The sequence below is a fragment of the Vidua chalybeata genome, chromosome 10 (assembly GCF_026979565.1).
Source record: "Vidua chalybeata isolate OUT-0048 chromosome 10, bVidCha1 merged haplotype, whole genome shotgun sequence".
Taxonomy (NCBI): Eukaryota; Metazoa; Chordata; class Aves; order Passeriformes; family Viduidae; genus Vidua; species Vidua chalybeata.
In genome coordinates, this window is record NC_071539.1 from 16038362 (window position 1) to 16063232 (window position 24871).

At 37.7% G+C, this 24871-nt stretch overlaps 1 protein-coding gene across 1 annotated transcript in view; it reads right to left on the bottom strand.

Annotated features, from left to right (window-relative positions):
- Positions 1 to 3672: 3672 nt before the first annotated feature.
- COL4A3 (collagen type IV alpha 3 chain) overlaps positions 3673 to 24871 on the bottom strand; it is a 55135-nt gene continuing 33936 nt past the window's right edge. The window contains exons 28-52 of the mRNA XM_053951764.1: positions 24377 to 24481; positions 23435 to 23532; positions 21950 to 22100; positions 21725 to 21838; positions 20789 to 20956; positions 19622 to 19711; positions 18902 to 19036; positions 18105 to 18203; positions 16966 to 17055; positions 16443 to 16582; positions 15309 to 15435; positions 14952 to 15032; positions 14241 to 14339; positions 13258 to 13308; positions 12114 to 12299; positions 11341 to 11471; positions 10832 to 10904; positions 9471 to 9542; positions 9230 to 9349; positions 8333 to 8431; positions 7540 to 7752; positions 6699 to 6876; positions 5537 to 5651; positions 4088 to 4260; positions 3673 to 3837 (exon numbers count right to left, since the gene is read on the bottom strand). Of these exons, the coding sequence (XP_053807739.1) occupies positions 3753 to 3837; positions 4088 to 4260; positions 5537 to 5651; positions 6699 to 6876; positions 7540 to 7752; positions 8333 to 8431; positions 9230 to 9349; positions 9471 to 9542; positions 10832 to 10904; positions 11341 to 11471; positions 12114 to 12299; positions 13258 to 13308; positions 14241 to 14339; positions 14952 to 15032; positions 15309 to 15435; positions 16443 to 16582; positions 16966 to 17055; positions 18105 to 18203; positions 18902 to 19036; positions 19622 to 19711; positions 20789 to 20956; positions 21725 to 21838; positions 21950 to 22100; positions 23435 to 23532; positions 24377 to 24481 (2993 nt within the window). The 3' untranslated portion in view covers positions 3673 to 3752. The remainder of the gene's footprint in view (positions 3838 to 4087; positions 4261 to 5536; positions 5652 to 6698; positions 6877 to 7539; positions 7753 to 8332; positions 8432 to 9229; positions 9350 to 9470; positions 9543 to 10831; positions 10905 to 11340; positions 11472 to 12113; positions 12300 to 13257; positions 13309 to 14240; positions 14340 to 14951; positions 15033 to 15308; positions 15436 to 16442; positions 16583 to 16965; positions 17056 to 18104; positions 18204 to 18901; positions 19037 to 19621; positions 19712 to 20788; positions 20957 to 21724; positions 21839 to 21949; positions 22101 to 23434; positions 23533 to 24376; positions 24482 to 24871) is intronic.

A 24871-nucleotide genomic window follows, 5' to 3' on the forward strand; every position in this document is an offset into this window, starting at 1 on the left:
GGTCATAGACAAGTCACTTGAGTCCTTCTGAGTCATGAGAAATCCTCCAGAAAAGCTCCAGTGGGGATTTCTAGTGTAATATCACATTATGAATTACCATTAGAGGGTCACAACTGTCCCTGCCCCCTGTCTTCTGTCCCAGCTCAAAAATAATTGTATCAGGCTGTATCCCCTCCCCTCTCAGGATGTTCTTTCCATTTTTTGCATTATGTACAGGTCCTTGCACAAGTTACTTTTTTTGACAGTCTTCAGATTTCACTGCAGATATCCTTGATTTTGAGATCAGTGATTTAAAAGGCCATCCTTAAGCATGTTGCATACAACACAGTTCTGCTGGTTTGTCTTCCTTGTTTTCATACTGAACCCTTGATAATAATTTTAGGTTGTGCCTTTTTCTTTCTGCACACTGATTGCAATCACTCCCCACATCACCACCTCACCATGGGATGGGAGGAGAGAATCAAGAAAAAAAATAGAACACATGTTGAGGTAAAAATGGTTTTATAATTGAAACAAAGTAATAATAATGATACTACCTACTACGAAATGTAATAAAAAGGACAAGGAGAGAAGGAGCTAAAACCCAAGTAAGACAAGTGATAATACAATTGCTCAACCCCTGCTGCTCAGGCTGGTCCCTGATCCACCATCAGCCTCCTGTTTCCAGGTAATTTCCCCAGTCCATCCACTGGCATGACATTCTATGGTGTGGAATTGCCCTTTGGCCAGTTCAGGGCACCTGGCCCAGCCATGCTTCCTCCCACATTTCTGTGCCTCTCCTCACTGGCAGACCATGGGACACTGAAAAGTCCTTGACTTAGAGTAAACACTACTGAGCAACAACCTAACCATCAGTGTGTTAGCAATAAAAATCAGCAGTTAGCAGTGTAAACTCTCATACTGAATCCAGAACAGCCCTGAACCAGCTGATAAGAAAAACCCCAGCTTATCACAGCATCCTATGTAGGAAGAAAGCTGGTATGCACAGACCCAGCTTGGGTATTTACACTGAAGTGCTAAACCTGGAGTGTGGCCCAGGTCAGAGGGACTGAGTGTCTTTCTGAGGACAAACCCTACCCCCTGTGTTTTAGATAACACTTTTTTTTTGGTATGCACTGGTAGTGGACAAGAGCATTAGTAATGGAAACAAAAAAAAAAGCCAACATGGAAATGGGTCTTTTATTTAGTCAAAATATCTTTATTTGGCTGTATTTGGCAGAATACAGCCCCCATTGTTTGCTCATTATTCCCAGTTTCTCGTGTGTCCATTCTTTCAGTACAATATATTAACAGCTTGCACCTCATCAGCACTTTCCAGTTAAGGCTCCCAAAGCATTTACAGACATCAGTTAACTAATCCTCACAACAACCATTAGCAGTAGGGAAATAAAATGATCTACAGCTGCAGTGAGAAGTTAACATCAACTTTTTCCAAGTTTTTCTTTGATTTCTTGTGTCTAGCTTGTGTTATGCCAGGCTTGACAAACATGTGTCCCTGCAGTTGTATTTCATGCTTTTGAAAGAAAGACTCATTTTGAGCACTCAAAATCTAGAGCTATTTATCAACATCTTTCTTTAGTAACTTGTTGAAGGCCACAAAAAAAGTGAGCAGCAGAATCCAAAACTGGGAACAAGGCATAACTTCCAGTTATATGCTATACTATGAGACATAATTCTCTGTAACTTACCTTTGGACTTCAAAGCTACAATCCATTCCCTTCTTCTTACACATTATTCTCTACTGAACACATTTCCAGCAGACTTCAGCCTCAGGTACTCACATTTGCATTTTACTAGCTAGTTTTACGTGGAAGTCTCCACAGTCATCAATTCTATGTTTGGATGACTACAGTGAGCAGTAATGAAAAAAAAGAAACCACTAGCACCCCAACTACCTACCAAGCAACAGGTATGGTCTTTGAGTATTTAAAGCAAACTTCAGAGTTTATGGAAAAGTCTAGTATGTGACTGTTTTCAGGAAGATAACCTCAACCCCAGTCTTGATTCAATGTAAGACTAAATATTAATATGACATTAATACCTTCTTATCAGTAGTGCATCTGCGAAGAGATTCTTCATTAAACCCTGTAAATTCACAATTATACCTTGCAAACAGAATTACTATGACTGTTCAAGCAAACAATTTTAAAATATCCATTCAGTTCATATAAATGGTATCTTCATGTTAGCTCCATCATAAGAAATTGGTATGGAACACAGACAAAACCTTTTCTTAATTAGGTTAACACTGAAAATTCAAACAGTCTGACAAACACAATGGAAGTATTTTACCAGAAATTTCACTGGCTTAAAAAAAAATCTAAATGAGAAATCCTGGTTATTTCACTGAATTGCTAGACCCTACATTTAAAATGGTGCTTTTACAGAACTATTCAGATGAATTAGGCTTCTTCACTAAATACTGAAATTCTGATAAATTGTGCAAGTATTAAAAAATATTAACATTTTAAATGTCAACATTACAATTTTAAATAGCCTTGCAAGTGCAATGTTATAAATATTAAAAAAACCTCAGAGCTACAATTTTATATAATTTATATGCGCAAATGAAAGTGCTTTTCAAGTATTTATGTTCATTTACAGTTGGATTCTCTTGTATATAAGTCAGTGCATAGATGGTACAATTTAAATATCAATCTTTTAAAAAATTCTGGATGCATACGTTTATCTGGATGGAATAAATGGTTTCATTTGCAGATATGTGTGCTAAATACTTAAATACAGAATACAATTTGTGATAAATATGAAATACTTAAAAATGGAAGTACTTAAAATGGAAGTATTATAGATTTTGTTAGGAATCACATTCTGATGGGTGTGTGATAACCCGATAATGCCATGGGAGCCCTTGAGCCATACAGTAATTGTTAATTCTAACCAAATCCCAAATTAAATGGTAAATGGTTTTTTCTCCAGGAGAGACAAAAGCATGTGATCATAATAGAGGCCCAATACTGCCGAATTGAAGAACTCAAAGATTGCATGATCAATGTCAAAAGCCATAGAATCTAAAGAAAACTTTCCAACACTTTCTTCAGTCAGCCCTTCAGTCACTCTGGAGCACACAGCCAGTGCCTGTCACCACTGTCCTGCCTGCCCAGTGCTTGCTGTTGCTCCCTCTCTGGCCACTCAAGCACCATTATCATCACAGTGATACAAGAACCTTTGTATTCCTGTTTGCCAGCCAGAGGAAGGGTGAGGTACATGGGGAGATACTTGTTTATTAGACAAGAAAAACCAAACCAAAACAACTCTTAATGAATCATTATATAGTTAAAAGTGCACTGAAAGTATTTCCTATTGAACCCTATCTTTCATAAGTGCCAGACTGTCATCTTAAATGATATCCACTTGGAGCACTGAACATATGTAAGCTGATACAGGAGCGTTTAGTTTGTCTTGCTCTTTGAAAAGCACATGACACAAGGCAGCATTGACATCTTTCATTAAAGATCTGGTGATGCTGTAGTTTTATGGTGAAGATGCAGCTCAGAAATGACAAGGTTCAGCAGATGCCCCTGCAGATGCCATTATAAACTTCCTCCAACAAAGTGCTTTGTCATTTGCCAAAGACAAAAGTCAAACTGTTGCCCTACCTCACCACAGTGCTGCACTGCCAGTTTATAGTTTTCTTTCCAGATGCAGCAGGACTTCAATAAATTATAGCTCTTCAGAGTTAGGCAATTCTTTGTAATAAATCAGTTTCATGTTCTGTGAAGAGTGGCCACCATTTAGATTGGTCTCTTCATGCAGACCTGACAACGACTGATGATATTTTCTAGTTGTCCTGCTTTCAAAGTCTGTGGCTCAGGTCTCCTAGAAGAAAAAACCCAAACATTCTTTTTTTTTTTTTCTTTAGAAAACAGGGAGAGACAATGAGACTTTGGATATGGAATTACTGACAACAACCTTGAAATTCTCAGCTCAAACATCTGTGTGCTACAAAATGACTGCACCTAACAAAGAGGGGTGCCTAACCTGAAGGGAATTATAAAGGAAGCCCCTACAGGTTTTGCAGGCTTTTATTGTCTCCTTGGGCACTGGGATGAAGGGAAGTACAGTTTACCTGAACATTCTTCTTGGATTTAATGATGCCAACCAGAAGCTGTAGGAATTGGTGTAGTAGTTGCATGTCCCCCTGCCATGGCACTCTATGAATGGGACGGCCCGAAATTCTTCCAGACAAGATCCAGGAGATGCCAGTGCTTGTCCAGAAGCCTCTGAGCCAGCACTTGTGTACTGTAACCACCAAAACATTTTGATGAGAACTTGTCCATCAGATTTTAGTAAACTGCAGGCAAAAAAAACCCTCTTTCTTAAAACATACCATATGTCCTGTGGACAAAATAAAATGAATGCAGATTCATTTGATAAAACTTACAATTAAGCACAAAAGCCTTCTGAAAGCTCAAGCAGTTATGGCATTTCTTAAGTCCCTGCAAAAGCCTTTTTCAGGTTGATTAAATGCATGAAACTAACCAGTACAAAGCCTAGAAAGCTGGCTTCTGTCCAGTTGAATACAACAGTAACTACATTACAAATAAACCAAATTGGTGGGGGTGTGTTTTCATATTTTTTTGTTGCAGTGATCACTTCTCCAAACACAAAAAGCAGAAAAGGCATTTTCCTTCTCTGATGTTGGTAAATGCTTGTAGAAGTTGCTCTATAGTAATTTATAACAGTTTAAAATTGCCTAGAACCATCTAACTTTGCTGATGTTGGAAACAAGTGAATTGTTTTAACCAAATGCTAAAAAATTCTCTCATTCTTTTCCAAGTTTATTATTATTACTACTTGGGGCCAAATTGCAGGAGAAACAAAAACTTCACTCTAGACCTAAAAGGGCTTTACATTATGCAAAAAAGAGAGGTTTAAAATTCTACCTTCATTTTTCAATCCCTATAACATCCCACAAACATGGGTAAGAAAGATGAAATGCTACATCCCCTATTATAAATACACTGTTAGTCTCATATGCAGTTCTCAATTTGCACTTCCATTATGAACTTTCTTCACTCATATATAATTATGGCATCAAAATTGCTGAGGCAGTCTTGTGCAGACAGTGTTCTGCATTTATTTTGATTTTACCTTTCTATTCACTTCAGCCACAAATCTGATTTTTAAAAGAACTTCCTGGCATGGAAGTTGGTCACTTATTTCTATGTTTTTGTGTTTAGGACCAGTTTAACCACTCCACTCCTGAAACCTGTTTCCTAGATCTTAGCATAACATGTGAAAGTGAATGCATGCAGTTTTTTTTGTCTGACTAAAGTTCTTTAGTACTTCTCTCATATTTTCTACTTTTCCTCATGCCACCTATTTTTGTGAACAGATCAGAATAGCAGTTTCTATACTTTTGGATTTGAATAGGAATTAATAGAATTATTTTCTCCTTCTTGTAAGAGGCAAAAAAAATATTAACAGTTATTAAGAAACAAATGAGCTATGAACAGCTGAAAACACCAATGAAAATGAGAGGACATAAAATGAATAATTCAAGTTATATCCTTACCATAACAAAAGAAAAACCCTTCCAGAGAGACATCCAGCCATCTGGACATGCAGGAACTGCAGTTGTTTGGCTGTGAACTGCTATTACCATTGCAGCTCCTTCACAGACAACACACCTGTGAAGGAAAGCACATACATTCAGTGCAGACACAAGGAAAAACATGACAGCAGAACAAACTTGTGCCTTCTAGGATGGTAGCTGCCTCACGGCACAGCATACCTTGCTGTAAATGCTCCTAGTCACACAGGTTTGTGTGTTTAATGAGGAGTAAGTAAACTGAAGGAAACCCATATACCTTACCTTGCAATTGCTTTGCAATCTCTACTAGTAACACCACCCTAAAACTGTTCTAAGATGGGAAGTAATTCCAGAACATTTGAGCTTCTTAACTTTGCCTTTAACGAAGTAATGAGCAAAATGTTACCTTTTTCACATGCTCACTACTTGAAGTTGTTCTGGTTTAGTTCAAAGTTCTGTACCTTTATTTGCTAAGATTTGAAAAAGTAATCTTTATTTCCTAAATGAGGAAACTGAAGCTGAGCTACTGGATTACAACAGGGTAGGGCAGGACAGAAGAGTGCAAAGCCTGCCTTCCCACCTTGGATTTTGCTGCTCTCAGTCTTTCATGCTTTTAGAACTTTTCTCTTACATTGTTTTCCATCCTTCTCAGCTATTCCAAACAACTAGGAAGGGCCATACTTGCAGAACAGTGTTTCATAGCTGAGAACCTTCAGCTCAATTTACAATGTTCTTCACCAACTACAGTAAATACATCATCCAGAATTGAAAGCAGAACTTGATTTGTGCTATAATTCTAAATAACAAAGCTGTCTTTATTTAATTTTAGTCTGTCTCTAATATCCATAATGATAGGGTCTTAAGAAAGCAATCCCTGCAATCAGTAGGACACAGAGTGTGCCATTTTCTTATGCTGGCTCTGCAGCAATAGGCCCTGTGGTGGGACTCTAGCTTTATTCCAACTTTTCTTGAGAGTATCACTGAATATTTGACATACCTAGGTGAGTAATCAAAAACCAGGCTGATGAAGTCAGTGCTTTTACTGGCTGAGATGGGCAAGTCTTGCCTAAGATTTGCCACTTAAAACAATTTATGATGCCTCTGTGGTTCCAGGGCAGAAGAGCTAAAATTCTTATTCTCTTACCTGCTTATCTGGGGCTCTAGTGCCCTGCCAGAAATGGGTGCCATGTCTGGTGGCATCACCACTGCAGTGGACAGCCAGTAGGAGTAGTCATTGCGAGAAGCAAAGCTACAAACATCATTGATGCTACAGAACAAGAATGGCATGGTGCTGAACCTCTGCAAGCAGCTACCAGCTGTTCCTGGGAGACAAAAGAGGAGAGGTTTGTGGCAATAGGAGATTAAATTTAGTGCAGTGACCAGAAGAGACACACGATGGCACCCAATCTACTAAAGGGAGGATTAAAACAGTTGTTAACTATAAGAAGAGTCTGTTCAGTAAAATTATCTGAGAGCAAAATGCTTCTGGCTTATACAAAAATATCTATATAATAAACAAGGGCTAAGAACAAAATCTGTTAAAATAATACAATCTTCTTGAATGGTACCAGCCCTTGACACAGTAGCAGGGATTCAGCTGCTTAAACAAAATTTTCTGGTGACATTATTCACATCCTAAAATATCCCACTTAGGCTCCAAAACCCACAGGATTCTCCTTCACATCCTGTGGTGTTACTGTCAGCCCTGTGCAAATGTTGTGAAGGTTTATACTAGACACCTATCCATAAGTAACTGAATTCCTCCTCAAAAAACTCTAGGGATATTAACAAGGGAATGAATATAGGAATGCAGGAAGGAAAGATGTCTTTTGAACTATGATTCCTGAATGGACTCCAGGCCACTCTGGAGACAGATGGTTGAAACCAATGTCTATCCCAGACACTTACTGTAAATTTGGTTTCAGGACAACTTAGCATTATTGGACTCTAAGTAAACAATCTGAAATTTTTTACCAATACAGTACCAAGATCTTGTCCATGTGCTCGTTCATTTCCTTGTACAAAAAGCAGTGAATAGCCAGCATAGATCTGGGATGTCCCATGTGGGCACGAAGGAATCTTTGTTGTCTGACTATGCCGGGTAAAGATAAATCCTTTTCTTGTTGGACCAGCAATGGTAGTACCTGGTGGTCCAGGTAACCCTTGCAGACCTGGAAAGCCAATCAATCCAGGCTGTCCTGTGGACGAGAAATAAATATGTCTGCAAGTTTTGTAACTTTCTTTGAATTTTCATTTCTTTTAAATTAGTGAAACTGCTTGAAAACTAATAAAAAAACACCAATAACAAGATACAAATTAAAAACTGGCAGTATTTGTTCCACATTCCTTCAGACTTAGCTCAGGCAGCTTTACACTGCATAGCTTCATGGCATAGTGAGGTATTTTAAAGAACCATGGCCATTTTTACAAAAAAAAAAACTTAAAGTAAAAACATCTCGTGATGCCTAAATAAAAATATTTTGTTCTATTTTGATGTAATAAAAAGGCACCCTGGTATCTACAGATTTCAAGTGACTAAATAGAAGTGATTAATAACAGAAGAGCACAGTCAAGGCATATTTCTGTAAATTATTGTTTCAGTTGTGAACATGCATCTGTTAAAAGCTAAGAATGTGCTTCATATGTCTCTAAAGTTACTGTAAATGTTTTGTAAATTACAGAATCTCAATACATGTAAGAGGAAGGATTTACAGAAATCAGCAGTATAATTTATCTGAAATTCAGTACCAGTCAAACAGAGATTCTGCTTTCCTGTACCTCTTTGTCCTGGAAATCCCCTGTCTCCTTTTGGACCAGGCAATCCTGGATGTCCTGGATGACCAAAACGTCCTGGTAGACCTTTTACTCCTTTGGGTCCTAAATTGCAATCAAGAAAAAAAAACCAAAAAAAACCTAGAGGCATATGGCAGTAGTAATTCTATATTATAATAACTGGTAAAGAATAAAGTTAAAATCTCCACATAAATCTAGCTGTGTTAGAAAAAACATGAACTTACTAAGTTTTCACACTATCTATAGTTCAAGTGTCATCATCTTTCCTATCAGGAAGATTACAAGGAAATATTGGATGTACTGTAGAAAATGAATGTACTTCAGCAGAGGCCTGCCCCCTTGAAGAGCTCCCTGCCTGGGGTGCAAAGCTGCAGTATTGGGAAGGGTGGCCAGATACCCACTGCATATCCACCTACCTTCTCCTTCCTTCCCCATTCCTCACAGCTGTGGCAGGCTTCACTTCTGGTGCCAATGAGAAGAAGCCAGCCTGTCCTTTCCTTCCCACCCCCAGACTAGGACAGACAAGCACACTGGAGCACATCTAGAGTAATTCTAGTACAGGTGGTAATTCCCTCCTCCCCACAAATGACAAACATCCTGAGCATGGTTCTGGTTGTATGAAAACGGGGAAGGTTTTCATCCACTATATTCCTTAGGCTTACCTTGAGGGATGTACTCACTGACTCACTGCAAGGGTGGAAGGCAGATGGAATGGGACAGGTTATAAATATTAGGGTGTTAACAAGGTACAAAGAGCTATTTTTAAATATGGTAAAGATTTTAAAGACATGTCAAATTTATGTGCAGAAGTTTTTCCACTAAACCAAAATGTTCTCCTAAGCAGCACACACAGACATGCATAGAGGTAAAAGCATAAATCACCTTGTAGTCCAGGAATCCCTTGAATTCCTTGATCACCTGGTGTTCCTGGGATTCCTGGCAGTCCTGCAGGACCCTTGCTTCCTGGGATGGAGAATATTTTTCCAGAGAAACCAGGTGGGCCTGGCAGCAAAAATATAATGAAGATCTATTGCTTTACATTAAGAGAAAGCAAACAAACTACAAAACAAACCAAATAAATCAACTTAAGTCAGCTGGTATTGGAAGGAGAAGGGTTGGTTACCATGTTGGCCCTTTGGTCCCCTTGGCCCTTCTGCACCTTGTGGTCCTGGGGGTCCTTGGTTACCCTTTTCTCCTAAAAGAGAAGATTAAAGATATATCTGTCTGGTTTAAAATGTCAAAACAACTGTCAAAGTTTCAGAGGCTTGTTGAAGAGTCCTGCATAATCCATGCAAAGTTCCCAAAGGGTAACACAGCCTATAGACTCATTTGAAATGTGAAAGTGGGATTCTTCACCTCTGCTGCAACTGTATAATTAATAGATCAAGTGCATTTCATTTATAAGATGATACTGTTATGCCTGTCTATATGAAGGCTGGTCCATAAACCTAGTTTAAATTCTCAACTTTAGACTATATCTGTTCTATCTTACATGTTTTTGTCACTGGATTTACAGCCTTCAAGTGGAGTTTAGCTCCCTTTAACCCTACTGTCAGTTATGCAGAAGGGTTTAAGAGAGCTGTAGAGTTTTTGTTGAGAAATTTGATAAGTGATTCTTTTCACTGAGCACAATATGAGGTTACATTCAGACTATGCTCCACAGTTCTGCTTGAAACAAAAGAATTAAATAAAAGCATTTTTAATAGCACATCAGGAGATTTGACATATGTGAAATGAGAGTTTCTGGTTAAAGAAAGTAAGATTACTGTCTGTGTGGTGACTTTGCCAATTAGAACAAATTTAAAATGCACAATAGTTAGCATAGACCACTAACAGGTAGGTTAAACAGGTAATTATAATTCTGTCGGACTGTAAATCATGCAATTGAAAATGAGAATACTGGAGTAATGCAGGTCTACGTGATATTTAAAACACTAGAAAATTGTCTTAAATTAAAAGAATTTTTAGCTACTGATTCAACTTACCCTCAGGAAAATGAAATTAATGAAGTCAATACATTTAACAGTTCATCTGCTGATGAACTGTAAATGAGATTATAATTGGAACTATTCTTACAGCAAACAAAGGACCCAGTGCTGTAATTATGATTAAATGCTCCCAAGTTCAGTAGCTAAGAGGTTGTCAAAAAGTCACATTTTCTAGCAGTGGTGGGATATTTCCAATTGGCAGACTCAGTGCCAAAGTCCTTACAGCTCATCACTCACTAAGGATAAACTTGTTTGGAATTTGCCTGAAATGGAGGTTGTTGTGTCAGCCCTTCCTCACCTGAACCTAAGTTAGGACCCACCCAGTACCTCAGTGAAAACTCTTAGTGAATGCTTTCATTTAGAGCTGACTTTCACCCTGATTTTTGTGGCAAAACCTTGTCTCTCTAGAATCCCTCATACACAAACACCATTATAACTCAACATGCAAATTATTGTATTTGGCACACAGGAGTGTACATAATAAATATATGAATACCTTTTACACCTGGGAATCCAAGAAATCCAGGGTACCCTCTAGCACCAGGATAGCCTGATCGACCTTCAATTCCCTGCAAAACAGAGAACATCAGTAATAAACAGGAGCAGCATCTTCAGACAATGAAATACATTTTTTTTTCAGAATATTCAAAGCATTATGTTCACAGCATATGCCATAACTAGTACTATCTGCTTCACTTTTAAGCATGTTAGAAATTGTCATATTATTGTTCAGATTATCCTATAATACAGACCAGCCAAGGAAATGACATACCAGGAATTAAAAAAAACAATTCTTATTGATCCACTTAAGTCCATAAAACTTGCTTCTCATACCCATTTTGTTATTTCCTCTATTACAAGGTGTTTTTGTGAAAATGGGTGGGAGGGAATGCTTGTTTGGGTTGGTTGTTTGTTTTGAGAGTTTTTTAACGGGTATTATTCTGTCTTCCTGGTAAGAGCAGACTATCAATGCAGTAAGAAAGAAACACTATTCCTTTCACTGACTTTGGGACCAGGAGGGCCAATGTCACCAGCTGGGCCCCTTGGCCCTGGAATTCCATCCGCCCCTCGGACACCTTTGCTTCCTTTCACGCTGAGAGTGGAAAGACCAGGAAGGCCTGGAAAGCCAGGAGCACCTATACAGAAACAGAGTAAATGAAGACTACTGCCAACAGCTTTTCACCTTGATTACACACAACAGAGTGCAACATTCAATGGCTCCATAACAATACTCATGTTTATCACTTCAGTGATTTCCAAGGAAATATACACACTTTAAAAAAAAATCAAATTTTCCTAGCCTGCTAATTGAATCCAAGATCAGAACGTACAGTACTCTGTAACACTACAGGCTTTTGAATATCCTCCAGCTGTAGTTAAGTCTGGAATCACAGAGACATTTACATTGAAAAAGACCTTTAAGATCGAGTCCAACTGAAAACCTAACACCTCCATGTGCTCACTAAACCATATCCCTAAGTGCCACTCATGCTATCTCACTTTGTTAAAGTTGGATCTTGGCTGCCCCACGGACCACACAGGAGGAAAGCAAGATAATGCAATATGGTGGACTCAAAAGAATTATTTTAATTTAAATGCCACTGCACAGATCCTGTTGCTTGCAATGGTAATATTGCATTAACTGCTAAAGAAACCTGTTTAATTATGGTACTCTCTTGAGGGAATACCCTTTTCAATCTTGAATTTTGGATAGGCTGACTTCTACATCCAATTATCAGTATATCCTTTCAGACAAATAAGGAGTTCCAACAACACACCTGGTCTTCCACGTGCACCAGGAATACCTCTGTTCCCTTTCTGGCCAGTGATTGCCATGCCTGTGGTGCCTTGAAATCCAGGTAACCCCACTAAGCCAGGAGGTCCAATGGGTCCTCGATCGCCCTGCTGACCTTTCACACCTGGAGGCCCAGGAAAACCAGGCAGTCCCATGTCCCCTTTGATTCCTGCAAAGTGTGAATATTACGTGTGGGGATGGCTGTCAAGACAGTGAGGTGATGTGACAACTCCAAAAACATGTTTCCTATATGGCAAAGGTGGAATTCAGCCCTTGTTTTTAGTACAGAGAAGTTCCCAAAGCCACCTTGCTACCCTAAAGCAAAAGAGTTGTGAGAAGACAGGACTCACAGAAAGGTACACACCATTTTTTTAAATTAAAAAAAAAACACAAATAAAAAAAAAAAAAAACCACTCCACTTCAGAGATTGCTCATCCCAAGGAATAAACTTGAGAGGAGGATAAACAGACCAGAGAAGGGAATATTTATTGATGAATAAGTAGAAAAAATGCTTCTTTGTTCATCAGAGCTAACAAATCCTTTAAAACGAAATCCCAGGTGGAAGCATCAATATGAATGCAACAAAATAAGAGTCTATTCCAAAAGGATATTGTTCTGAAGTCGATCTTAGGGTGCTTTAATTTTACTTTTTTGAATAAAGCAAATCAATGGATTTCTACCAGCACTAGAAATACAATGTAAAACTTAAAAAATGGGAAGAGTCCCTTCTGTTTAGCAATATAAAATGGAAGATGAACAAAATTAAAATGCAATCACTGCAGCTTTCTCAAAGTGTGCTTGTTATTCAGAAAGATCTTGTTTTGATAGGAGCATACTCTGTTAATCAAATTATATATCACAATAACATTTCAAAAGAACTAGAATGTGTATGTCACCTTCACAAGACCACAGAAGTCAGCTTCTTTGCCTTTTACAACAATCTAAACTTTACAAGCAACAACACTTGACATTTAATATATAGGATCAAACCATTAATCAAAAGCACAGAATCACTCTGGAATTCCTCTGACTCTCTTACTGCCATTTCAAGCACCTGAAAGCAGGAGGGGACTTGATGGTTCTGGGATCTAAAAATTAAGCTGCTGCTTTTCAAAAAGACAACTCACCTCTACGTCCAGGAATACCTGGAAAACCAGGGATCCCTCTCCCTGGTGGTCCTGTAAAATATTAAGTCACATTATACTCAAAGTCCAAAATAATTTTTAGAAAACATCACAGTTTTCTAATATTTCATACAATTTTTCAGAAATCATAGAATCAAAAGGTAGAGTTTAGTTGTATGTAAAGTAAAATGTATTATTTCCATTTCTTCTATAGAGAAAAACATATTTTAAAGTTTTTATTTATAGGAGGAACTCTTATTGGTCAATCTTATTTGAGGTACATTCTACAAGAAGAAGCTATTTCTTTTCAGAGAAAAAAACAAAAATATCTGTACTTAATTTAGTTATTAAGAAAAATAGAAAAACAAATATAAACACCTATAAAAGAAAATATGTTAACAGTCATGACTTCAAACAGTGATTATTTCAACATGAGAATACTTTCTAAATACTATGGATGCCTTCTCAGTTTCTTCTTGATACTAACATGCAAATAAACAGTTTTCAATGTAAAATTCTGTCAGAATTCAGTGTAGGACTAAATCTATCTGAACATTAATAACATCAGGAGTGACTTTTAAATGAAAGATTTCACAACCCCAGGTTTAGGTCATGGAAGCTTTCACTACTCATGCAGGAAAACACTGTGATTCCTTTTATTTTATATTCATGTAATCCTCTGAAATGATTTTGGTTCTTTTAAATTCTTTGAGATTAAGCCCATAAGAACTGTTAACAGCAGTACTTTGACTCTTGCAGACATGAACATTATTAGGTGACATTACAACACAGGTAGAATGGAGCATTTGTAATGCACTTGAGTTGTTGACAGCATGTACAAAAATTACATAGAAAACCTTATACTTATAAACTTAGCTTTGGCTGCACAGAAGCTCCTTAGTAATCCTTCCCAAATCATCCTTGTCACTACAAGTACAGAAAAAATCCAATTGTAAAGTAGAATGAAAATATTTCACTGCTGTTACCTGGTTCTCCCTTTACTCCTGGGGGACCAGGCATACCATCCTGACCTTGAGTACCCCTTTCACCAACAAGTCCAGGTTTTCCAGGGACTCCAACAGCACCTGTGAATTACAATGGACCACAATATAACTTTTACTTCTGTAATTTTGCAGTGAGAAGATTTGACTCCCTTTATTAAAACTTAATTAGCTACTTCAAAGATAGGGGTAGCTGTGTTGGTACAGAGGAGCATGTAGCTTGTATTGAGCTCACTGGACTTCAGTGGATTTAACACCCCTACTATTTGCACAGAAATAAAGCCTTCAATGCATGCCTCTCTGTTCCTACATAATACACACTGCCCCTGAGGTATATTTTTAATTCTGTTTTAGTTCTGTTACTTTAGCTGACAACTACAACTCTGTCTTTTTCTACTCCAGTTAGTTTTCTTCTCTTCATCTACCTGTATCTTTCTACCTCTTATAGGAGGTAGAAAGAAACTAATTAAGCCTTTCTTTTAATTGTGTGGATATCACATCTTGAGACCCTTGGATATGTATTTATAAATAAAAAGGGCAAAAAGTGTTCCAGTAGTGAAACAAAATTAAAACTTTTTGCCTCAGCTGAACTGATAACATTGAAAAGGGGCTGTTAAAAGGAAGCAAAAAAGCTTCAAAGTGAAATGAAATCCCAAATCCAGGGCAGTGATTTAGGAGAGAAGCTATATACCATACCAGGAGGGCCTGGGACTCCCTGCCGTCCTGGGCGACCCTGGCATCCTTTCACACCAGCATCTCCAGGGGGTCCATACTTCCCTGTGAGAAGAAAGTGTGGCAGAGGGGAAGTGGCATCACCCCTAGATCCAGACTCAGTTCTAAGAGCTTTGCTGTTGTTTCTCTTTGGCCAGCTGCAAAATTTCCCCAGGTGACACAAGCTGGCCTGGCTGCCCTGACCACAAAGGAGCTGTTGAGGTTTATAGCAGTCAATGTCAGTCAGTGTGCCACACCCGCAGGCACCCCCTGCAGTTGGAGGAATCATCTTCTTCTACAAGCATGTCGCCAGCTCACCAGCCCTCCAAAAGTACCCCATACCTGGGATTCCTGCACCTCCAGTTTCCCCTCTGATCCCAGGTGGTCCTGGTACTCCTGTAAGTCCTGGATGACCCTCGGAGCCCTTTTCTCCTTTGCTGCCGAAAACTCCAGGGAGACCTGGATCTCCCTGAGAAACGGTTGCACACAGAGGTAAAGAATCTCAGTGAAGAGTAGAAAAATCACATGTAATTTTAAGGGTTAAATACAAGTAATCATGTTTCATTAGGATTTTCAGGCAAAAAACAAAGCAGACTAAATATGACGTTTTCTCATAAGACCATTGATCTTTTAGACATAGCTAAAATCTATTTTTAACCTTTACAAACCAAATTGGTTTTAGATATTTTCCCTGGCACAGATTTCCTTTCAATTTTATTCTACCAGCTCTTCTTTTGATCCAAACATTCATTCCTTAGGTAATATGCAGCTATACAAAATAGTGAAATGCATTTTTTTTGCTTGCATTCCTACTGACTTTTTTCACAGTAATCTCATTGGGGCTACCCAGCTGATATTGAAAATAATCAAATCATTTAGACAGATTACAGGATTTATAGAAGAATTTACAGCCTCAGCCACACACTTCAGATCATCTCATAGGTAAAAAGACTTCCAGTTATTCAACAACCAGAACAAGTGGAGTTAAACTATCCAATTCATCTAACTTAAAAATACTGGTTTATTCTTAGCAATGTATATATGACCAAACATAACATATACTGGATGTAATAAACATTACTAAGAAAAAAAAAGAAACAAAAAAACAAACTTGTGCAAGGATATTACCAGACTATCAAAACCAAACAGTACAAGTTTAGACTACAAAACTTTTGCATTTGCTAAGATGAGGTTTTGATGTACTTTTTAACATCCATGTTCTTAACAAATTAGGAACTTTTACAGAAAACAAGTTACTTTAAGATATTTCATCTTTATAAATAAGAAATTCTTGCACAAGTGAAATATAATTAAATAAAAAACTTCTCCTGAGTAATGACACAATAGAATTTTCATATTTCGTACCATTAATAAATCAACTATTTCTGCAAACTTTGCAGCTCTTGATTACATGTTCTTCTGTTTCTATAGTCAAAAGCTCTAGCTAACAGGAAAGTTTTTCCACTGCCTTTATACCTTTGGACCAGGTTCTCCTGGAGGCCCAGCGGATGGGTACCCAGGATCTCCTTTGTCACCTGGAAAGCCACCATAGCCTGGGGGACCAGGGTCACCTGATGGTCCTGGAAAGCCTGGAGATCCTTTCTGACCTTTTGGACCTGGAAAAATACCAAAACAGATACCATTCTTAAGAGGATCATAATTGCATTTCACAGTCCATATTTTGTGAGCCATTGCTTATATGTACAGATATTAATTCTTCATTAAAGTAATTTAAATTGTGGTTTTATTTCTAAAAAGGAGGTTCTTACATGTAACAATATGTAAATTAAAGAATTTAGATAGAGAGGGAGAATTGCATTCTGCAAGTCAAGCAAATGCTTGACTGTGTGGGGTGCGGGGGTGAAGGTAAGTCTATGGATACTAAAGAATAAATCCCAGTCTAAGAATTGTGTGGTGTGCTGACTCCAACAGCTCAGACCTGTGCAAACGCTTCTATAGAGCTCTATGAATTTGTAATAATGTCTTGAAAGAAAATGACCTGGAATTCCCATGTCCCCTTTGTCTCCAAGTGCACCTGGGAATCCTTGTTTTCCAGGAATCCCTGGAAGACCCATAAATCCTTTGGCTCCTGCAAGATGACGAAATAAATGCCATGTTAGAACTGTCATGGATACAAAATCCTCTACCACAGACCTTCTTTTGGTGTATTACTATTTTATAGATAGTCAACATGGAGCCCCAGACACAGATAAAATTATCATTATTGTTTTCAGAAGGCCAAGGAAATAACAAATACCTCATGTGTCAACATTAAAATTAAGGTTTGTGACCACAGCACTTAGGGGGAGCCACTGCAATATATCTTAGCTGAATTTGATCAAGATCCTGAATTTGTATTTACGCATATGAATTTATATGGACTCTCCTTTCATTGCTTGAACTCCAGTTCAGTTTAGTTTTGTACATGGAACAATCACATTATTATTACTCATTACAGATTTCTCATGACTAGTATATAGTAAAAAGCTCCTGAGTGTGACCTAATCAATTTTGCCCCCCCACTCACTTATCTTGAGATTAATTTAGCTAAATTAGCACTCAGTTTAATGACTAAATGATCCAGATGCATCTAGAATATTCTCTGAACATTCTTTCTAAATTCCAGTGTGCCAATGCATGACATTTTTAAACCTGCTTTTCACTGGATATCTGCTAACTTTTGAAATACAAGTCAAATATATAAGTTTTGAAAAGGGAAATTTGTCTGAAATTCTAAAAACAATCCTAAAATATTTTTGTGCAAAATTGTAATATTTTAGAATTAATTTTTAAATAATATTGCAAATTCAAACTTTTTTCCTTTTAGAAAAATTAATTTTTATTCATTGGTTTCATCAGCTTTTAGAGTTTATTGTTACTCAGGATTTAATACTATTTTCTATTTGTCATCCCAAAAAATGGTCTATATTTGAAAGAAAACAAAGAATCATTTGGTGATAGCAGCTATGACTTCCAAAATGCAGCTTTTGAAATTGCTCAGTTTCAGAATTCTCAGGAAAGCTTGAGAATTAATAGAGAGAACGTAGTGCTGCTTCTGGAGCCAAGTTGGTGTGCACTGGAGCAGCAGTACCTCCCTGTCCACATGGCACAGTGATTTTCAATATATGTATTCCATACCTGGTAGACCAGGCATTCCTTCAGACCCATCAACACCTGGTGGACCTTGCACACCAACATCTCCTTTTTCTCCCTTTACACCCATTCGGCCTTGAACTCCTAAAATGAAGTTTCATTTAAAAAATATTACAGAACATCATCTTATATTATAACTTTTGTACCAAGTTTAAAATTCTATAACTCTTTAAGCTAACAAAACAAAAATAAAGCATTTTCACTCTGAACACACAGAAGCAAAACACAAGCTCAAATCAACACCACCTGTATTTTTCATGTGGAGGCAAGAGGAAGTTCCTGAATGCTTCCATAAGAAACTACCAATAGAAAAAGCCAGATAGCATTAGTTAAGCATCTGCAGCTCATCTAAAGAGTCTATATTAATATTGCAAACAAAGGAGTTCTTCAGGCAGTCAAGTATTTCTGAACAGATTTAAGGTCTTTGCAATCCAGCATCTGGTTGGTAAGTGTAGCAATTTCTGTGCTCACAGGATACTAAATGTGTAAAAACATGAATGTATAGCACATATGTACAGAAGCCTCCTGGTACTACTGATTTAGGATTAAAATAAGAGCTTTTTAAAGAAATTAGGATTTCTTGAAATTGAACTGAATATTCCATTTAAATCCAACTATCCCATAAATAAGAAGACAGTTTTAGTATTTAGAAAAAATTATTTCAAAACAATGTGAGTACTCTCAGCAGTAGAGTTGGTTTATTCTATATTTTAGAATCCACTGGAACTGCAAAACAGATGACAACCCTGACTAGAGTTAATGACAAAACAATGAATGTGTACCTTTTAAACCTCGTTCTCCTTTGTCCCCAATACCAACCACGGTCTCAGATGGTCCAGGAAAACCTTTATCACCTGGTTCACCTTTTTCTCCAAGAAATCCTTTTCTTCCCTTTATTCCTGGGAAGCCAGGAGAACCTGGAAGAAAATAAAGTGAAATTTTCTGAAAGGACCTGACTAGATGATATAATAAAGCAAACCAGATAATGTCAATCTTCAAGAGCAATTGTAATTTACATATGTAAATATACATTGCAAACCAACCTAAACTAGCTTCTTGACTGCTCCAGTCATCAATAAAACACCTACAAGTACAGATTACTTGTAGCAAGTAATGCTTGTCTTTCCAGCAAGACATGGAAATTATTTCTTATAGTGAATAAACATACAATCTTGTGTATGTCAAATAAATATAATAATGGTATGCACACAGGAGGGGAAAAACCCAACACAAAGGCTCTCTGCTCTTTATTGAGCAAATCACCAGACACTTAAAAATTAACAAGAAAAGATGGCAAATCAAAACTTCTAAAAAACATGATGCCATTCAGTCTGCAGACTGTCCATATGCAGAAGACAAATTTACCAAAACTCAAAGAAATTCCAGTACAACATCTGTACTCAGGAGTGATAACACACACAAAAATGGACCACAAGACTAACTTGAGCATTGAAATTCCTGTTTTCTAAGTGATAAGGAAGGCAGATAAAATGGTCACTTGCCTTGGATACCGGGGTTTCCTGGTCTTCCAATCATGCCAGGGGGCCCAGGAATTCCTAACAGTCCCATTACACCTGGATCTCCCCTTGCACCTGTGGAGTTGAAGCAGTAGGAACATATTGGTTAGTATTAGCTCAGTTAAACAGAACATTACTTCAGAAAACTACACACATACCTGTCATTTCAGGGTTTAATTGCTTGTTTTCTTTTTCCATTTCTGTAACTGTCCAAGCCAGTTTTCCTATCTTTAACCACTGAATCATGACTTATAACCCCCAAATTACCTAAATTAGCAGCTGCAACAGCTCCTACCAATGAATTAAACAACTAACAGTAAGGATAATGCATCTGAGATACCCACACAGGGATGAGAGATCAGTCATAAGATGTGTGGGAATGACATTCCTTTCAGGCTCAGGAGTCAAAGACAAGCTGGGAAATAACTCCCTCAAATGCCACCAGAAGTCTATGTTTGCATAACTGAGTCAAGTGCTACATGTTTATCAAAAGCTTTACAGATTCTCAATATAAAAAGGCACGTACCATCTTCTTCCCACAATGTAATGATTTGGTATAAAAGAAAAATCTTTGTTAGAAATAAGAAGCATTATATGACTGATTTGTTTTATTCTTCAAAACAAATTTTAACATATTTCTGAAAGAAAAAAACAAATCAGCCCTACAGAGACCACTTAGCTTACTTAAAGTTCGCTCTGGTTAGTGGTAGAGCTTGATCTGACTGTCAGACTCTAGATCTGAGCTTATAAGAAAAAGAAGCTGGCTTTACAAATTATTTGAAAAGGGATACTGAGTAAGAACTATACCCTTGGCACTTCCATTGTGATGGGGGAGTTGCTTTGAATATTAACTATTTTATTACTATATAAAAACCTACTGTATTATTTATACATTACTATATAAAAAACTACATAAAATGCTGTTCTCAGAAGACTTATAGAAATACACTGTGTCAAGAGACACAGTGTGTCAGGAGACCTTCAAGATATGCTCATCCTTTAAGGAAGAATGATTTATTAATTTTTCATAAAAATCTCAAAGATAAATGAAAGCTGTTGATGGAAAACTGTTTCAGCATCTTCAGTCTAGAAAAACATGACCTTTCTGCAAAGACTCAGTTGCTACATCAAAAATACTTGGGGAAACCTTACCTGGCAAACCAGAGATTCCTGGCCTTCCAGACTGTCCCTTGGGACCAGGTAACCCCATATTTCCCTGAAGACCTATTAATCCAGGTTCCCCAGGCTTTCCATAGATTCCTGGGATACTCAAACCAGGAGGACCTAGGTTTCCTTTTGAGCCTTGTAAACCTCTTCCTCCTAAGAAAAGTGCAGGACAGTGAGGTATGATAGATCTGTCTGAAAAACAAACCTTCATCTCTATATCATAAGCATGACACTCTTCTTGAATTCTGCCTGTTTGAGGCTAAACATGAGATCTGTAAGGCAACAAATACATTCAGAAGATCTTATGAGGGTTGTAGGTTGGGATTTTTGAAAAGAAGGAAAAAAAAGTGAGAGTAGACAAATCTGTTCTTTCCCAGAAAAAGAAAAACTCAAACATGAAAACCCCACCAATTTTGCATTCTTTCTTTATAATTTTTTTTAAACCTTTTTGAGATCATATATAGGAGAAGGAATGTGCTGTATATCTGAGTGTGTTTTTTTGAAAGGTAAATCATATGCAGTACTGGCAGGTACTTTTGGCATGGTAGATTCTTTTTCTACCTAGCTGAGCTTTTCCTTTCATTTATTTCTTTACCAATCCCATTTAACCACAGAATCTAAGTTCAGTCTCACAGGGGAGATATGTCTGAAATATCTATCCCTTTTCCTGTGGAATTTGTGTCAGTTTGTGATTATTCTTTTTACTGCCCAATGGAATCTGAATCTTAATCCATCTTCATCAGTGCATGTGCTTCCTCCCATCTACAGAAAGAGCATCTTTTAAATGGACTCCTATTTTCTTGCACAGTGTTCCATAACCAATATCCGGAAACAATTTCAGCTCCCTTGGGCCATTGGAAGGCAGAAACAAAACCCAGAGTCACGCAGTCAAATGGCATTTTTTGGGTCAGAAAGTCCTACCTGGTGGGCCTGTAGCTCCCTGGCCACCTGGCAAACCTGGCAGGCCAATAAGACATTCAGCAGGTTTCCCTGGAATACCTGGGTCTCCAGGAACTCCAGGTGAGCCACGATCTCCTAAAAGACATGAGAGTGGATTCACAGCCAAAGGCTTTCAGTGAACCTTGTTTGACTTGATTTTCTTTAGAATAACATGCTGTGCTCCCTGAGCTTCTCTGGCAGCATTACCTCTTAGGCCATCGTCACCATCGTGCCCAGGATGCCCTGGTAGGCCTGGGAGTCCTGGAAGTCCACCTTCACCTTTTGAGCCAGGACTGCCATGACCTCCTGGTAAACCCATTCTTCCTGGCTCTCCAGGAATAACCATGCCTGGCTCACCCTGCAACACAGAGAGAAATGTAAACAATCCTAGAGAAATGCAAACAATCCTTTCTGCTTTGCAAATCTGCCAAAATATTTTCTCCACTGGAGTAATAATGACCTTATTTTATTAGGGTAATTATCTTTATTCCCTTTGCATCTTTCACACTGTAATTTCTAATGGCTTCAATTCAGCAGACCACTGGATGTTCCTTGTTAGCTAGCTGAGTAATTAATCTAGACAGATTTTAAACTTTGTCTCCTAGCCCTAAGAAGTTGCAAGACACTGCCCTCCATTTGGTCTTTACTGCATTGAGATGCCTTCTGTAGCTGTGAAAACCTTTGAACATCTATCTAAAAGTGGGGGTGAAGTTTGTGCAAATGTAACTCTTCCGTTATTTTTATATCATAGTCATATATTTAAATAAAATTTTTTATCTAAATGATCAAGGTCAGCACCCAGATATGCCTCAGGATACTCAGTCAGTTATTGGGTTTTTTTTTAATCATTCTTCTGAACATTGTTGTCCATGAAGAACATTTTTATCACAAATGTCCCAAGTGCATTCTCTGACTGGAAAGTTTGAATTAGTAGGTTTTATAGCTGACTGACTAAAACAAACAAAACAACTGCTAGTTATTTTGAGTACCAGCAAATCCTTATGTTCATAAAGCAGGTCAGTAGACCTGAGCTTATGCTAGTCACTAATGATATACTTGGATCACAGAGGCCACTTCACATCCATATGTTCTGTGGCATCAAGTACAGATTAAAAAAAAAAATTCACAACCTCAACCGCCTTCCTTTGTCATGTCAAAAAACACACAAAAGAATGACATACAGGCACAAACAGACAAAGAAATGCCACATGTTCAAATAATGTAGCTGTTAATATTTTGTTCAAAAATTGAATCCTAATTACAGCAAGAGTGGCTGCAGTATTACCTCCAACCTTCTTTTTTCATGCTTCAATTCAACAGAGCACTTGCTTAAAAGAAATACATACTTACTTGTCAATGACCTCCATCAAATATATGTTTAATTGGATTTTTGAACAGGCATCTTTTCAGAAGCTGTGGCCTTAGCTGTAGGCAATGCAATATCCTCACTGTGGTCTGAAAGCTGAAGTAGGAAAACATCCCAAACACTTGGAATTCTGAAATCTTGTATTTGGATCTAAAATTTTGGCTTGAGCCCCTTTTTATAGAAATAATTTAATTTCATAGTTTGTGCATAACTAGTCAAGAAATGAAGGAATTCCTATATCCCTTACAATTTCTAATTTATTTGCTCAGTATAAAATTGAATGAATGGGACCTATGGAAAAGCTTGTGCTGTATTTCTAACCAAACCTTTTGTCCTGGTTGTCCTAGGTTTCCAGCTCGGCCTGGATCTCCAATCTTTCCTTCACAACCTGGTGGCCCTCTGCCTCCTGCAAGTCCTTTATCTCCTGCAAAAGGAATTAAATAGCAGTGCAGATGCTTTGTTTTACAAAAGGGTACTTGCATGTGTGCAGTTATGAGCCTCTGACACTAATGCAGCTTACGTGAGCTGAAGGGAGGGTCTTGATTTCAGAGCTAATGTGACACACAGCATCTTGCTCCTTACATATTCACTCAAAATTGACTGTAACATTGCTCGTTAATTAATTGACTTGAAGCAAGTCACCATTCTTTTTTAAGTGAAGCCATTCTGATGTCAGTTCCCTACTGTTCTCTTTAGCAAGCAGCTTGGTACAAGTTTCAGTATCTGAGTTTTTTTGGTTAACTCCTGTCCTTACAGGATTATGAGAATTTCCTAGTATTTCTAGGGTTCAAGGGGAATTATAACTTTACATGAGGAATGGCTAAATTTACAGTATTGAAAATACTTTATATTATTTGAATATTAGAGCAGGTATTGCATTGTACATAACCAAAACTGATTAAAAATAAAGTACCGACATTTATACAGCTCTGTCTCTGTAACACGTATCCAGGTAAAGAGAATCCATCTGAATTAAGTACAGCACTCAGATGAGATAGCTGCACCTGCCTGGGCAGTATTCCAGCAAACATCAATGTCTTTAAAAATATTTCCCTACTGTCAGCTTTGAGACTTCATACTCTGAAATACCTCAAAATATTCAAGATAGCAATTTCTATTGCAATTTTGAGGTAGTAAATTACAAGACTGCTAAAACCCCTTATCTGTTTGCTCATTGATTTTCTTTTTTTAACTTGCTAATTTTTTTAAGGTGTACTTAAATTTTCTTTTTGGTTTTGCTTTTTTTAAGATCAAAAAGAGTATTTTACCTTTTGGACCTGGGTTCCCAGGAAACCCAAGCCCTGGAAAGCCTGTGTCACCTGTTGGTCCTGAATGTCCTGGATCACCTGGCTGACCTCTTGCTCCAACCCTACCTGCCCAAAGAAAATAAACAAACTGAATTATCTTACCACATCACATCAACTTGTAAGATTATGTGTGTTATAGTTTATCTTTATTAATAAGGACACAACTGCAGATTATATTAGAATTTAGACACTATTTCTCCACTGCAGGTTTTCACAGTTAAAGTGCTAATTGCATTCACAGTGTCAAAGCATTTATGAGTCTGTGAGTTAAGTTTTTATGCAATCTGGCCAAATTCCAGACTCCTAGAAAGAGCTACATGTAGACATGAATCTTCCACTTCTTGAAAAGTTCCAAACACACTTATAGGGGTGAGACTTGAAACGGAAGCAACTATAAAAACATACCATAAAACTGTAAAAAAACTTCCTGTGCTGTTCAGGACAGTTTTAAGGACT